The sequence below is a fragment of the Vicugna pacos genome, chromosome 9, assembly GCF_048564905.1.
Source record: "Vicugna pacos chromosome 9, VicPac4, whole genome shotgun sequence".
In the NCBI taxonomy this organism is placed as follows: domain Eukaryota; kingdom Metazoa; phylum Chordata; class Mammalia; order Artiodactyla; family Camelidae; genus Vicugna; species Vicugna pacos.
In genome coordinates this window covers 9,946,136-9,962,141 of record NC_132995.1, presented here as the reverse complement: position 1 = coordinate 9,962,141, position 16,006 = coordinate 9,946,136, and the positions used below count along the sequence as shown (strand labels likewise).

At 54.5% G+C, this 16,006-nt stretch overlaps 1 protein-coding gene across 1 annotated transcript; it reads right to left on the bottom strand.

Annotated features, from left to right (window-relative positions):
• Positions 1-1,229: 1,229 nt before the first annotated feature.
• Positions 1,230-14,850, bottom strand: CADM4 (cell adhesion molecule 4). The gene is made up of 9 exons (XM_072966945.1): positions 14,710-14,850; positions 5,908-6,054; positions 5,439-5,591; positions 5,026-5,160; positions 4,460-4,624; positions 4,242-4,332; positions 3,706-3,878; positions 2,778-2,906; positions 1,230-2,258 (listed from the first exon to the last, which is right to left on the bottom strand). The coding sequence occupies exons 1-9, from the start codon at positions 14,771-14,773 to the stop codon at positions 2,149-2,151; spliced, it is 1,167 nt and encodes a 388-aa protein (XP_072823046.1). The 5' UTR covers positions 14,774-14,850; the 3' UTR covers positions 1,230-2,148.
• Positions 14,851-16,006: the final 1,156 nt, after the last annotated feature.

Below are 16,006 nucleotides of genomic sequence, written 5' to 3'. Positions count from 1 at the left end.
AAAAAAATCCAAACCTTTTGTCATGGCCCAGGGGCTACACACACATGGTCTAACCCTGCTCATCTCTGACGTCACTCCCCCTCACCCCCTCCACACACTCCTCTTTATCCACTTCTGTCTAGCTCCACTTACCCTCAAACACCCCAATCTCTTTACCATCTCAGGCTTTTGCCCTTGCTGTCCTTTTGCCTGAACATGCTTTTCCCTCTGATCTTCGAATAGATGTTATGCTCATCATTCAAACCTTGGCACAGATACCAGTCTGACAGGCTTTCCCCAATCTTTCTAAGATAGCTCCTCCAGATTGGCTTTACAGAAGTGAATGGGTAGTGGATAAAACGGGACTGGCCATGAGCTGATGGTTGTTGAAGCTGGGGTGACAAGTGCATGGGACTTCATTGTCCTGTCTACTTCTGTACATTTGAAATTTTCCATAATAACAAGTTAAAAGAAAATAGCCCCCCACACCCCATTACTCTGTATTTTCTTAATAGTATTTATGGCAATCTGAAATTAAGGTTTGTTTGTTTGTTTGTTGCTTCCTTGCTGTAATCTGCTTTCCTCATGAAAGCTTTGTGGAGGTAAGAATGGAGTCACCCTTTCTTTTTCACTTTGGGTCCTCAGTGCCTATAACAGGATCAAGTCTGAGGTTAATGCTAAACTGTCTGGAACACCTAACTTTGGCCTCCTTTATTCATCGTGGCATCTCCTGTCCTTTGAACAGCACCTGCTACAAAGTAAGATCAATATATTTTTGACTCTAAAATTACAATCATTCATCTAAAATTTAGATAAATGTTTGACGGGCCTGGAATGCCAGGCTAAAGTGCTTTGACTTGAACTAGAGGTGATGAGGAGCTAAGGAATAATTTTTGAGCAGGGCAGGGACAGGTTTTTAGTGGGTGAGATGTGAGTAATTGAAAGCTCCTCCGGAGACTGAGTCAGGGCTCGAGTAGGCCAGGGGAAGGGTCCAAGCCATTGTGTGTGGGTGGGGTACCTCAGTAGCTACTTAAGAGGAGACTTGGTGACTTCTGGCTAAAAAAGTGACCAGAAAAAAGCCCAGGTTTCTTGGAAGGACAGAGGTGCCCTTGGAGAAGTGAGGACCCTTTACTGGTCTATACTGCCCATCAGCAGTCATCACACTCCCCTCGGCCCTTAGTTTAGTACCCCTCCCTCTTGACATGGTGCAGCTCTGGGCAGAGGGACAGACACAAAGCCACCCCAAACACTTGTTCTCTCCTCAGTTTAATGGTGGTTAGTGGGATTGCCAAACCCCCTCCCCATCCCCCTCCCCGCCCCGTACAAAATGTGTTTTTTTTTTTTTTAACAAGAAAAAGGGGGCAAAAGCCAGGATTGGGGGCAGGGGTCGCAATCTGATATTTTCATACAGATTTTTGATTTTTTTAATATATTATATATAAAACCATAGAGACCAACACACCCTCCCCCCAAACTCCTTTCCCCCTCCCCGGGGGGCCTGGAGGAGAGATGGGGAAGGCCCCCCCAGGAGTGGGTGGACAGAGACAAATGGGTGGGACAGATTGGGGGGAGGAGGAAAGGGAGCCGAGGAACCTGGGGAAGGGAATTGGAGAAAAGAGTTGGGGCTGTCTCCCTCACCGCCCCCATCAAAGTTATGACACAAAGACACAGAATCCCTGTTTCCACGCCCTCCCCCCACCCTTAACCCCACCGTGCAAACATGGCTTTGCAAAGAGGTGCCCAGAGCTCTGTGGAACTCCTACAATGGCTGGCATGGGGTCTGGGACCCCCAAAGAAATCTGTGTTCCCCTTCCCTGCCCACCCCACCCTTCCCAGAATCTGATCCCTCCCCACGAGACCTGGTTCTGCAGCCTAGGGGCCTTAGCCTTCCCCCAGTTATCTTCCCCCAACCCAATCCCTACCGCCCTGCCCTCCCTGGACTTGGGGGGTCTGGACCTTTGGCCCTTGCCCCCTGGGGGACCCAGACCTCTGGGCCCTTGCTTCTGGCCCTTGCTGAGACCCAGGCATCTGACACCCCCATCCCTGCCCAAACGTCTGAGGTGTTAGTGGTGGGGGGAGAAGCCCACCATCCCAGACTCTGGTAAATGTCTTTGCAGCTGGCAGTGGGGTGGACCCCAGCCCAGGCACAGGCCTGGGGTGGAGGTGGGGTCAGATGAAGAATTCTTCTTTCCTCTTGTGTCCATCGCTGCCATTGAGAAAGGCTTCTCTTGCTTCTCCCTGCTCATCCAGGCCACTGGCCTCATGGGTCAGATAGGAGCCTGAGGGATGAGAGGCCCCCAGGGCAAAGGCGACATATATGTGTGGATCCAGGAGTTGGACAAGGGAGACAGACAAGACATATCAGACAAAGGAAGAGAGAGAGATGGAACATACAAGGAGAGGGAATCAAGTCCGGGGAATAGCAAAACAGGGACAGAGAGAGGTATAAGCAGAATTAGGAAGACTCCAAAAGTTCACGGAAAGCTCAACGCTTATCCGTTCTCCTGGTAGAATTCTCCTGCTCTGCTCCCTACTCATTCAGCAATTAGGAATTCAAACGCGTGGACTTAATTCAGCTTCAACCCTTCACCCCTTCTAGGGTCTTGGACCGAAAGACCCGCCCCTTTTGGAATTTGGGCCTCAAGTTCCGCTGGGTTTCAAATCCTGGTTCTAGGCTCCGCCCCCTCATCCCAGCTCTACGCCCGCCCTCTTTAGACTCGGGTACTAGGCCCTACCCCTTTCCGAATCCCACAACCAACCACACTCTTCGCTGAATTCGAGACCCCGCCCCTACTTACCCTTCTGCCGTACTGAGCACCAGACCATGCCCACCAGCACACATATGATCAGAAACACCAGCAGCGCCAGGATGCCTCCTACAATGGCGTAGGGCACCGACGTCTGAGCCTCTACCACAGCACCGGGGTCTGCCAGAAGGACAGGGCGCAGGACGAGATCATCAGAGGACGGTCTCAGCCCGGCCCCATTGCAGCCAATCTCGTACACCGTTCAGCACATCACATCCAACTGCGCCCCATTACGTGCCACGTCCCACAAATTACTGCCACCTGGTGGCTCCTTCTCATGGCTTCACTCCTTCTTATGCTCCACTTCCTCAAGGAATGCGTGTAGGTTTGTACACAGCCCGACCCGGCCCCCGAGTTATTTTAATATCTACCTGCCTCCTCCCCTCGCCACACCCCGCAGAGAACAGAAACAGGACATCCCCTTTCTTTTGACCTCAGGTCCAAGCCCCTTCCCATCTTGTCTAAAACGCTCCAGGTATTTAAAATGCTGAGCTAGGGCCCAGCCATTCCAAAATTCCTGCCCCACTGTCAAAAGAGCTAAACACTTAACACTTATTTTGTGCTAGTCGCCTCCAACCGCTTTATATATTTAGCTCATATCTTCACAAGAACCCTATGAGGTAAGTGCTGTTGTTTATTTCCACTTTACCGATGAGGAAACTAAAGCGCAAAGATACCCGCAATAGGATGCTGCAAAACTGAATCTGAACCCAGACCGTCAGTCTGGCCCCAGAACTCTAAGAACTCTGTCGGCTGTTGCTTCTGCTCGTCGCCGGTTTGCAAAGCCTGGGTCTCAAACACTATCCAATCCATCCTGTCATTCCCAAGGCCCCGTCCCACCCAGGATAACTCGGGGACCACGGGAAGCCCCGCCCCTGCCCTGAGCCCTTCCCCCAGGCCGACAGCAGCCTGTGCTCACCGTAGACCACGAGCACATAGAGCGCCCTCGCGTGGCCGTGCTTGTTTGACGCCTCGCATGTATAGGTGCCATTATCTGCGGATACCAGGCCGGGCAGCGTAAGCGTCTCCCCGACTGCCTCGGCCCGCTCCGGCAAAGACTCATTACCGCGGTTCCAACGGATCTGGTTTGGCCTGGGTAGGGGTATAGTGAGAGTCAGAGGCGCAGGTGCCAGCACCCAACTCTGAAGTCTCAGGGATCTAGATATGCAGTATTTCCAAATAAGGTCCCTACTAGCCCTTTCCTTCCTAGAAAATCAACAGTCCGGGCCCAGCTTCCACCCATTACCAGGGTCTCAGGAATCCTGGCCTCTCCCCAGCCCCTTCTACCCTCAGAATCCAGGAGTCTGGGCGCCCCGATCCCTCCTCTCTCAGGACTCAGAAGTGCGGGCCCCAGCCCCCTCTGTTCATCCAGTCCTCTCTTTCCCAAGACACAGGTGTCCAGGTCCCCAGTCCTATTCTCCTCAAGACCCAGTAGTCTCTGGTCCCAGATCTCACCTGGGGTTCCCCGTAACAGCGCACGTCAGCACTAGCGTGTCTCCCTCTCTCACCACAGCTTGGGAGGCATGAATCCGGGCGGTGGGGGAGTCTGTGGGCAGAAGTGAGATGGGGGAGTGGTTGTCCGGGTCATCATGCGGGACTCGGAAGTTTCCCGAGGGCGGACAGCTGGTGTTGGGACCCTCGCTCTCCCAGGTCCCAGCTCGCCGGGCACTTACACTGCACGTCCAGCACATACTGCGTCTGCTTGCTGTGTCCCGCAGGCAGCGCCTGGTTCTGCGCCTCGCAGATAACGATACCGCCGTCGTCCTTGCGGTCCACACGAAACCGCACTGTGCTCGCCACGCTCCAGACCTTGCCACTTTCCTGGCCGCTAGTCACCCCTGCCAAGCCCCGCCCAGACACTGTCAGGCCAGGATTCTGCCTCCACGGGGAAGGAGCAAAGTGCCCCCCAGCCAATCCCAAAGCAGGCTATTTCCCAGGCTTCGCCCCTTATCCACAACCTTAGACTCTAGTCCTCCAAACCACGTCCCTCCCCGAATGAAGCCCACAACCCCCACGTGCCCCTTCCCAAAGCTCCTCTCTTTCACTCCACGCCCTCTCATCAATTTATTCAATAGCTATATATTGAGGGGCTAGTGTCTGCCAAACCTATGCACTCGCCTCCAAGCCCCGCCCACAAATAAACGAGCCTTCCCTCCAGCCACACCTCCTTGAACCCCGCCTCCTCTCAAGTCCCGCCCTTCGCTGGCACCTCCCCACTCCGCCCCACACCTGGTAGTACCTTTCAGTTCCTTGCGGTCCCGGTACCAGCGCAGGACCGCAGCCGGGCGGGACCGTGGAACGAGGCAGCTGAGCTCCACCTCGCCGCCCTCCACCGCCTGTTCCCGGACCTCCACTACCGGATTCTCGGGGGCCACTGGCGCAGGGGGAAGAGGGCAAAGGCGGGGGGGGGCGGGGGTCAGAGGAAGCACTGAGATGCGCTCAAAGTAACCAGGCTGCGGGATCCCAGGCACCAAAGGGAACAAGGGTCCCAGGTGGCAGGGGTCAAACACAGAGGCCAGAGGTCAGGAAGGCCGGCCATATTCACAGGGACTAGATGTCCAGGAGGTTAAAAACAGGGTCAGGTCTCAAGATAAGGGATAAGCAGAGGAGAAAGGAAGAAGGGAATGAGTCTGAGGAGGGGGAGGCCATTACCCAGTACAGTGAGCGTGGCAATCTGGTGGTGGGTATCCTCCGTGTAGAGCTGGCAGAAGTAGCCCCCTTCATCCTCCAGGCGCGCATCTGAGAGCCGGATCCGTACCCGGCGCGGGGAGAACTCCTCAAGCTGGAAACGCTCATCCTTCAGGGCTAGAGAGTGAACAAGCAAGAGTGAACTCGGGGAATCCTGACCTCAGAAGTCCCACCCTCCCTCCAGGAGCTTAGAGTTCAGCCCTCTGCCTCTTTTCTCCAACCATACCTATGCATCTAAAGTTACTCCCTTTGAGTAGCCTAGTTACTCCCTTGGAGACCCAGAAGGTTTCAAGCCCTCCCATCCACAGGACGAAGAGTCCAGGTCCCCAGCCCGCTCCTCCCTCAGGCCCAGGAGCCCAGAGTCTCAGCTCTGTCCTCTGTCAGGCCCCAGCCCTCTCCTTCAAGACTCAGGATTCCAGACTCCAGCACTCACCACGGGTACCATTGAAGAAGAGGGTCTGTCGGGCTGGGTTCTGAATGACAACTATGGATCCATCATACTGGTGCAGACGGCAGGTTATCTCGGCCACCCCACCCTCAGCCACTGTCACATTCTCTGTCTGTACTTCCTGTCCTGCCCCTGGACCAGTAGACAGAGAAACAGGAGACTCACTGAGGGCTGCAATTCATTCTTCTCTCTCTCCCTTTGGTCCTCTCCCATCCAAACCTCAAATCCCTGTCCTTCCCCTCTCCTTCAGTTCATCACGCCCAACATATCCCACAGGCTGGAGTCCAGGAGATGGAGAAAACCTGCTCTAGAATGGTATGTGCCCTAATGGGGGCAGCACAGGGCACACTGGGAGCCCAGAGGAAGCAGAGACTAGGGAGACGGGTGGTCAGAGGAGGTTCTGGAAGAAAACTCCAGTGGAGCCACATTTTAAAGAGTGAGCTGGAGTTCACCAGGTAGGGGAAACAGCTCTGTATGCACCACTTCCCATCTTTCACACCTGAGCACATGACGTAGCTTGTCTGCAGAGATGGCCACACTGTTCTCCTGGTCCCTGTACGTGCCCTTTGTAAGTTAACTTTGTTGCTCCTCTCATTAAGGAGGCACTCTGACCCTGCAAATCCGGGGAGGCCGTGCAATTTGCTTGGACTGACAGAATTTGCTAGAAGTGACATCATATGAGTCCTGGAGCCTAGGTCTCAAGAGACCTTGCAGCTTCCACTCATGCCCTCTTGCTGCCCTGACACTGTCAGGTGAAGATACCCAGACTAAGCATATCGGAGAGAGATAACCAGGTGAGTGGGGCCATCCTGGACCAACCAGCCCCAGTGGCACCACTAGGTGACTGCAGCCACATGACTGACCCCAGCTGAGACCAAGAGAAGTACCTGACTGATCCACTCCAAATTGCTGATCTCTAGACTCATGAACAAATAACATTAATTGTTGTTTAAAGCTACTGTGTTTTGGAGGGTCTCTTAAGATGGCTAAAGTTAACTGGTATAACACACAATTAGGCTATGTTTCCTAGGATCCTTTGTTCTTAGGTGGGGCCACGTGACTGATTTCTGGCCATGGGAGTAGGCGAAGAGAGAAACACCTCTTCCAGCCTGACTCATCTCACTCACAGTCATTCACGCTGGCTGAATGTAGGGGACTCCAGGGAGCCCAGAGGAGCACAGGATCACAAGCTGGAAGGAGCCTGGGGCCCTGACTGCCTGCCCCCCGTGACCAGCCTGCACAGGATTGTAGCATGAGAAATAGACTTTTTCGTTAAGCCATTGAGATTTCAGGGCTATTGTTATAGCAGTTAACTTACCCTGATTAATCCACCAGAGGAACAAGGTAGGGATTAGTAGGGGTTGTTTCCAGCAGAAGAAACAGCCTAGAGTAAAGCTCAAAGCTGAGATTAATCATCGTCAACATCACCATCATCACTGTCACTGTCATCTTCCAAACAACAATAACCATAATAGCTACTGTGTGTTAGGCATTTCCCGTTCCAGGCTTTGTGCTAAGGGCATTACCTATATAATTTCCATTTAATCATCACTGTACCTAAACAAGGGAGGCACTACGATCAATCCCCAGGTTTTTCCCAGTTCCCATTTTATAGATGAGGAAACTGATCCAGAGAGAGAAAATGACTTGGCCAAGGTCACAGCCTGAAAGTGGCAGAGCCGGGATCTGCATCTACATCTTTCTGATTCCATGTCCTGCATCCATATCCATGCCTGGTTGTCCAGGTGAAAAGTGTCCAGCATTGATGAGAGGTTGTAGGATGTACTTGGGAAGAGCCTCAAATGCCAAAAGCTAGGAGATTTGCTTTTATCCTGAAGGCCAGTGGTGGAATTAAAGCAAGAAAGAGCCTTGGTCAGATCTGGTTACTCCCTTTTAAATGCTGGATAAGTATTGTTCTATGTCTCTCATATTCTGTCTCATTCATTCATTGGAGTATTTCCTGAGCAGTGAGGAGCTTTTCAGAAGCTGGGTGCCCAAAGATGAGTCAGATGAGGTCCCTGTCCTGGAAGGCCTTCAAGATTTATGGGGAGGGAGACATAAATCACTGTAACAGCCCATCAGAAGTGTTATGTTCCCTGTAAGAGGAATAGGTAACGTGATTTGGGGAATGAGGGGCAGAAATGATTAATTCTGGGGGGAGGAGGAGGCAGAGACAGCTAGCTTCCTACCCAGGATGCATCCCTCCCTTTCTCTAGTAAGAAAATCCTGGTTGTGTTTTATGGTTGCCTTATATTCAGCAGAAAGCAAAAATTCCCAGACTCCCTTGCAGCTAAGTGAGGCCACGTGATAAAGTTTTGTCCAAATGGATATATGGAAAAGTGTCATGTGGTAACCTGGGGAGGACTTCCTAAAGGAAGGGACAAGTCCTTTTTTCACCAGGTCACCTTGGTGCTGCCTGGAAATAGCATGTGATGGAGTTTCTGGAACCAAGAGCTGAAAGGTACCTGGGTCTCTGGTGATAATGTGGAGAGACCAGAAAATCCCCGGATGCCTAATTCCAGATTCTTTTATCTTTGAATATAATGTTTTGTGAATTTAAGCCACCATTACGGGTTTATCTAGCACTTCCCAGAATATCAAGCTTAACATGTCCAATCCTTGCCCCAGATATTTTCCTCCCCATGTTTTCTCCATCTCAGCAAATGTCACAACCATCTACCTGGTTGCTCGGGCCAAAAACCCTAGAAATCATTCAAGTTCTCACCCTTCCCCTCACCTCTAACATCCATTCCGTTAGCAAGATCTATCCATTCTATTTCCAAAACATATTCCAAACCTATTCACCTTTGTCTACCTCATTTATCATCACCGAGTCCATCGACACCATCTCTTACCTGGAACTTCAAGAGCTACACATGAGTCTCCCTGCTTCCATATCTGCCTCTCCCCAGACCATTCTCAACACAGCAGCTGGATGGGTTTTTCAAGAAGGTAAATCAGATCAAGTCATCTCTCTGCTTACAACACCATGAGGGCTACTGGTTACACTTAGAATAAAATCGAGATTCCTTCCTTGGGCCTTCAAGGTGTTTTGTGGCCTGGCCCCTCTCCCACCACAGTCCCGACCACCTTCTCAATATTTGCTTCACTACAGGGTCACTGGCCTTAATGTTCTTCAAACATGCTGAGCATGTTTCGACCTCAAGGCATTTGCACTTGCTCTTCCCTCTGCCTAGAATGTTCTCCCCCCTTGATTGCCCCAGGACTGCCTCCTGTTCTCATTAGGAGATAGGCCTTCTCTCACTCCCCGCAACTCTACCTCCAGAATACTTTCTATTTCATCACCACTGTTTTATCTCCTCTTTGGAAATTTCATTGAAATTATTTTATTAATTTGCGTATGTGTTTATTGTCTGTTTGTTCCCCATAACTCGAATATACACCCCATGAAGGCAGGGATGTAATCCATGGAGTTTACTGTGGCACCCTGGTGACTAGCAGTATGCCTGGCAGTTGATAAAAGTCTGGAGAGGTTGACACATGAATCGCCCGTGTCAGGCAGGATCTTATTTCAGCCTCACGATGGCTTTGTGACATCATCTTAAACACCTGGGTTGATCCCAGCAGGACCACTTGCCATCTGTGTGACCTGGGGCAAGTGGCCTAAACTTCCTGAGCCTCTGATGCCCTGTTTGTAAACTGGGGATGATGCCAGTGCCCGACTCACAAGGATGAGCCCAGGACCTGAAGTTCGGGGAGCCCTCTGTGCAAAGCTGCTGTTATTACAACCCTCAGAAATGTGCCCATCCACATGCAAACTGGCCTGCCTGCACATTCTGGTGCCTTTAAAAAACATTTTGAAGCCTATCCATGGACACTGGACCCCAGGGCTAACCCAATGCTAGCCCCTCCATTTTACAGATGTGGAGAATGAGGCTCAAGGGTCCCAGGCAAGTCAGGAGCAGAAACTCAACATATCTTGGGAGTCGTCAGGACCTCTGAATCGCCCCCCTCCCCAATGAATCCCCTGCTCTCTACTTGAGGGTACACATGGGGTGAGGGTGGGGGGCTTTTGTCTTATTCCCTCCCCCTCCTGAGGAGTCAGTAACCAACAGTGCCTGTGCCTGGAATATTAATGTCCCATGAGCTTTTGTTTCAGGGTTGGGGGGTGGTGAGGCAGGACTTTCTGGTCAGAGAGGGGCTGAGATTTTGGGGCTGGGGCACTGGCCCTTTAAACTGTGAAGACAGCCTGGAGTCGTCATGGGGATGGTGCCTGGAAAAAGGGACTGGGGAGGGTTTGGGAAAGAGTGGCTGAGCAGGTGAAATGTAGAGACCCAGAATCCAGCATTCTTCTCCCTTAGACCCGGGAGTCTGGCCCCCAACTGCCTCCTCTCCCAGGATCTAGGAGTCCAGGCTCCTTGCACCCTCCTCCATCAGGACCAGGAGTCAGAGTTCTCAGCATCTTCCTGCCTCAAATCCAGACGTCCCAAGCGAGCACCCCCCCTCAAATCCACGATTCTGGGCCTCCAACCCCCTCCTCCTTCAGGACCCAGGAGCCAGGGGTCCAGAGTACACAGCTGGTGGATGTTTCCACGGAGACCAAGTGGAGTGGGGGGAGCACTTCCTGGGTCCTGAGTCAGCGAATACCCAAGGGAGTCTCAAGGTCACAGTTCCGGGAAGGTCACAGCCACCCCCTCCATATCCTCTCCCTAGGGGGCTCTTGGTATCATGCCTCCTTCCCCCACTTCCTCCCCTAGGGAGGTGGTACATCCCTGCGTCCTGACGGAACCCCCCCTCAGCCCCCCATCAATGGCGGAGTCCGAACATCCTCGCACAAAGCATCAATTCTTCCCCAGCTCAGCCTTGTGAAGGCGCCTGTATTTGCAGGACCTAGGCATCAGGGTCCCAGCCCCTCCTCCCTCAGAAACCTGGAGTGAGACCCCCAGCCCCTTCCTCTCTCAGGACTCAGGAGTTTGTACCCCCCACTCCACCCTCCATCAAGTCCTGGGAGTCTGGGGCCCCAGCCCCCTTCTCCCTCTGGACCTAGGAGTTCAAGCCCCTGGCTCCCTCCTCCCTCAGACCCAGAGTCCAAGGCTCAGCTACCTCCTCCCTCAGACCTAGGAGTCTGGGACCCCGGCCCCCTCCTCCCTCTGACACACATGTCCAGGACCCCTAGCCGTCTCCTACTTCAGAACCAGAAGTCTAAAACCCCAGCCCCTTCTGCCCTCAGAATCCAGGAGTCCAGGCCCCCTTTCCACTCCTCTCCTGGGAACTTTTGACTCCGGATCCACAGTCCTCAACCTCCAGAACCACAGTCCTATCTCCCCAGCCCTCTCATCCCCCTCTTATCTGTGAAGCAAGCATCAGGTGGAGGCGTAGGGGTGAGTCAGCAGCCTCACACACAGACATCCCCTGTGGCCCCCACGTTCCTGGGATATTCAAAACTCCCTGGATTCCGGGCCTCAAGCCCAGCCAGGGGGTGGGGGAGTCCTCTGGAGGTTCCCCCTGGGCGTGGGGTCAGGGGAACAATTCCTGCTCCGGGAAGTCTGCACTGAGCGCTCACTGTCCTAGCCTCCACCCCCTGTGCCCTCTATTCACCCCCCTCCAGAAGAGCCCGGGCTCTGCTGCCGCCCCCCTGCCCCACTGGGGACCAGCTGAGGAGCCATGGGGCCTGGTTCCCAGAGGACCTTTGGGCTTGGGGTCTGCACAGGCGGGAACTAGTGGGTGCTTGGGTCCTGGTGCCACAGGCCATTGGGTGCTGGCAAGTCTGACTGTCTCCCAGCACCCACCGCCCCCAGAGAGAAAGCTGCCTTTGTGTTCCCCAAGATGGGGACAGGCCAGGCTCACACGACATTAACCCACCCCAGGCCCCAGCCCTGCTGTGTCTAAGGTCTTGGAATCCACTGCGGAACCTGACCTCCGCTCTGGGGACTCAGGCATCCGGCTCATGGGTGGGTGGGGATCAGTGACAGAACCCTCTTCTTAGAGTGGCCAGTCAGAACTTTAGGAGGGAGGGGAAAATGAGTCACTTGGGAGGAAAACATTATTCGGGATCAACAAACTGTCCCTCCACGAAGCCCCCCAACTCTTAATAGCCTCTTTATCTTTGGATCTGGGTATCTGTTTCCTCTGTTCCTTTCTGATCTATCCAGTTCCTGGCCTGAAGGGTCTCTATTTCTGCCTGTGCGTCTCTGGGCAGGCAACCCATCTCTCTCCCACTTCCTCTCGCCCACCCACCCTGGACCCTTCTTTCTTTTGGCATAAGTCTCATCACCCTCTTCTGCTATTCCTGGCAGAAGACTGAGCCAGGAAAGAGAGACTACATTTTTGAAAGGGCATAAAGGAAGCCCATCTCCCATCCCCACCCCAGCCAGCTGGGCAAGGTGAGAGAGGAAGGCGAGTGACTAAAAGGGAAATGTGAGTACCATGGACACCTCCTAAAATCTGATGGCCAAGGCCATTCAGAAATATCCGATGACAATAAAAGCAGACAGGGTCCTCTGAGATCAGGTACTCCAGCTGCCTACTCCATGCTTAACACAAGGGGAAGCGAGGCTCAGAGAGGGACAGGGCAGGGGCTGGCCCTGAAGTACACCAGAGGGGCCTGGTTTCAGAATGCTTCCCGTGATACCCAGCTCTCTCCCAACTTGTAAAGCCCATGCCATCTAATTTAAAGAAAGTTTACAGAAGGGTTTAGGGTACCAGGAAGCAGTGACTTTAAAACTAAGCAAAGGACTACCTCCTTCCATAAGTGCTAGAAAAAGATTCTTAAACTGGGTAGGTGGTTATCTTAGGCTATATTCTGATTCTGTGAATCCAAAGCGCCATGATTCTAAACTGTCAAGATTCTAGATGTTAGACATGTCAAGATTCAGGATCTTCAAGACATCAAGGCTTCAGAGTTCTAAAGATGCCAGGAGGCTAGAATCTAATGCCAGCAATGTTCTAGAATTTTAAAGGTGCCAAGATTCTAAAGACTTTAGGATTCTGGAATCCTAAAGATGTCGACATCTAAAATACCCTCAGGTTCTTTGTTTACTGGATTCATTGGTCCTAGGAGTCTATGAGCCTGGTTTTAAGGGCCTAACAAAGAAAGAAAAACAGAACTGTATGGAGATACAGCTGAAGTATCAAAGAGCTCATCTGGTAAATCATGGTGTGTATGCACAAAGAAAGGGGGTAATGGTGAAAGTTCTGAAGTGATGGCAGAAGACTATAGAATGAAGCAAGGCAGAGGGTGAGAGGTCAGCTCTGCCCCTCTCCTTGTACCCGAGAGAGAAGCGGGAGGCTCTGCCTCACACTCTCGAGTGGCAAAGGTGTGCCTGCACCCAACTTGCCAGAAACCCCTTCGGGGGTCCAAACTGGAGTACCTTTCTTTTCAGGTCACCAAGTGCAACGTCCTCATTTTACAGAAAGGGAAACTGAGGCCCAGAAAGAGGAGGACGCTTGCCATTGGCTGCTCCGGCAAATGGCAGGAGCCAGGATTTACACCCAGGGAGGCCCCCAGCCCTGTGCCATCTGGTTACATTCCTTTCTCAAATCTCTACAAGACATCTAGCCCTCCCACATCTGCCCATCCACCTCCCAAGCATCCATTCCCCCCAGAGTGGCTCTCCCCACCGGGAGGGGGTGATCCGTGGCAGGTATGAGGCACACACAGCGTGAGAGTGTGAGTATGGGGGTGACATTTCCTGACCTTGTCCCTGGTCTCAGGGTCACCCTATCTGGGAGGTCTCCAGCTTTCTCCAGTGTGTGATAAGGGTATGTGGAGAGCTTTCTGGATGTCCTGGAGGGGGCTTCTCTGTAGGTCATGGCCTGGGTGTGTGAATGGGTGGGGAGGGGCAGGGTTTGGGAGGCATTTGCTGACTCCACGTGTGTGCCCACATGTCAAGGGTCCCCGTGCACTCCCCCCCCCACATTTCCCACCAGCGCCCTTCTGACTCAATTCCTCTCCAGGGGCAGAGAGGGACAGAGACACGGAGAAATGAAGGATGGCAATGGGGATCTCAGGATGGAAGATGTAAGGGGAGAGAGGGGAGGTGGAGAGCCAGGGGACAGGGAGGCAGTGGGACAGAGAGAGGGCATTAGGGAGAGTGGGGAGTGCGGGGGACAGGTGACAGAAGGGGCTAGCAAAACAGGAATGGCAGGAAGAGAGGGACAGAGAGACAAGGGAATGGGACAGATGGGGGACAGAGAAACAGAGGTGACAGCGAGACAGGGACAGAGAGGGAGAATGGGGACAGAGAGGGAGGGCAGAAATACAGGGGGACAGAGAAGGGAATAGAGAGGATGATGAGGGGCGGGCAGAGTGACCCTGTAAAAAGGGACAGAAACCAAGGGACAGAAGTGGGGGACAAAGACAGGGTAGAGAGGTGGGGGACAGAGAGGCAAGGAGAAAGGGAGACAGAGAGAGGGACAGACTTCGAGACTGAGGGACGAGGACAAGGGTAGGGGGACAAGAAGAGAGACTGAGGGACTCAGAGACGGGCGGACAGAGGGACACAGACCGAACAGAAGGACAGCGGGGCCAGCCTCGAGAAGGCTGGCTTGGGGTTGGAGGGGGGGGTCTCGGGGCCTTTGTCCCCGCCTGGATCGGGGCCTGCGCGGGGTTGGGGGGTGCTGCGGCAAGGCGGCCGGGGCCCGCGCCCCCTCCCCCGCTCGCGGCTCCCGGCTCCCGGCCCGCGCTGCGCTTTGTCCCGGGGAGGGGGCCGGCCCGGCCCCGCGCGCATTGTTCGGCCTCTGCGGCCCCACGGCCGCCCGCTTGTCACCGCGGCGCGCCCCCCGCCCCGGCTCGGCAGGCCGGCCGGCCCCGGCCCGCGACCCTACCTGGCCCCGCCGCGGCCGCCCACAGCAGCAGCAGCGGCCACTGGAAGCGCCGGGCCCGGCCCATGGTGCCGCCGCCGCCGCCGCCGCCGCCACCGCCGCCGCCGCTCGCTCCCGGCCCGGCACCTGCACCGCCCGCGCCTCCCGCCCCGCCCCCCGAGCCCCGCCCCCTGCCCGCCCGGGGGGCGGGGCGCCGGGGCCGGGGCGGGGCCGGCGCGGGGAAGGGGGCGGGGAGACGCGGGGAGGCCCCCGACAATAGGGGAGAGGGCACCGCGAGAGGGTGCGGGGGGGAAGGAGAGGGGGGCGGCGCCTGAGAGCTTGGGGGGCCATGGGCGGGGGCGTGCAGGGGGCGTGTACGAGCGTGACCCGCGGCGGGAGAGTGCGGGTGCTGGGTGAGGGCAGAGGTGGTGGGTGACGGGTGAAGAGGGGAGCGTATGCAGGTGATGTGTGAGGGGCAGTGTGTCGTGGGAAAGGTGAGGGTGCCGTTGGAAGGGTACGTGAGGGTGCGGGTGTGTGTGGAGGGGAGAGTGTTAAACGATTATGTGCGTGAGTCTGTGAGAGTCGAGGGTGGGGGAGTTTGAGGGGAAAGGTGAGTGTGAGCAGTGTTTGGCGGACAGGTGGGTGGAGGTGAAGGTGGGGGGTGCACATGTTCCAGAGTGTGAGCCTGGAGGGGACAGGAGTGGGCGACGGGAAAGGTAAGTGTGAGAGGTATTCTGTGGACAGGTGAGTACTAGGGTCAGTGTCATGTGACAAGCTGTGTGCTGAGCCACCTTGAGAAGGAAGGCCCCAGCCTGGTGTCTGGGCAGGGCTAGGCTGGGCTGGGGTCAAGTTTCACCCTCCCTCCTGTCCTCACCCAGAAACTCCGTGTTTCTGCATCATTCAGTGGAGGGAGAGGCTCCGTGTTTCCGCATCATTCAGCAGGAAGGAGAGGCTCTGGTGGACACCTCCCAGGTCCCAGCATCTAGCTTCCCCACCCTGCTTCCCTGCTCTGTGTCCCTGTCTCTCTATGTGCGCTTCCCATTTCTCTTCCATCGTTGGTGCTGACTCACTTCTCCAGACTTGGGTCCCTTCTTCCTGGGAGGTGAGTCTCCCTTAGCCCACTTCTGTTGGGACCTTGTAGGCCTAGTGCAGGATTGTCACTCTAAGAACCCAGGAAGAGTGAGAAACCATGGAAGGAAGGAGACCTCAACCTCTCCCACCATCATTTGACAATCAGGGAAACTGGTATATGCCAACTATGAAAATCATTGCTCTTTATTTCCATCATTCCATCACCAAAAAATGCTACATCCAGATCCAC

Coding starts and splice junctions, on each gene's coding strand:
- CADM4 (XM_072966945.1), bottom strand. CDS start 14,773: ATGGGCCGGGCCCGGCGCTTCCAGTGGCCGCTGCTGCTGCTGTGGGCG. Junction 5,592..5,907: donor CTTCTTCAATGGTACCCGTG/GTGAGTGCTGGA, acceptor TTCACTCTCTAG/CCCTGAAGGATGAGCGTTTC. Junction 2,907..3,705: donor CTATGTGCTCGTGGTCTACG/GTGAGCACAGGC, acceptor TCCTTCTGGCAG/ACCCCGGTGCTGTGGTAGAG.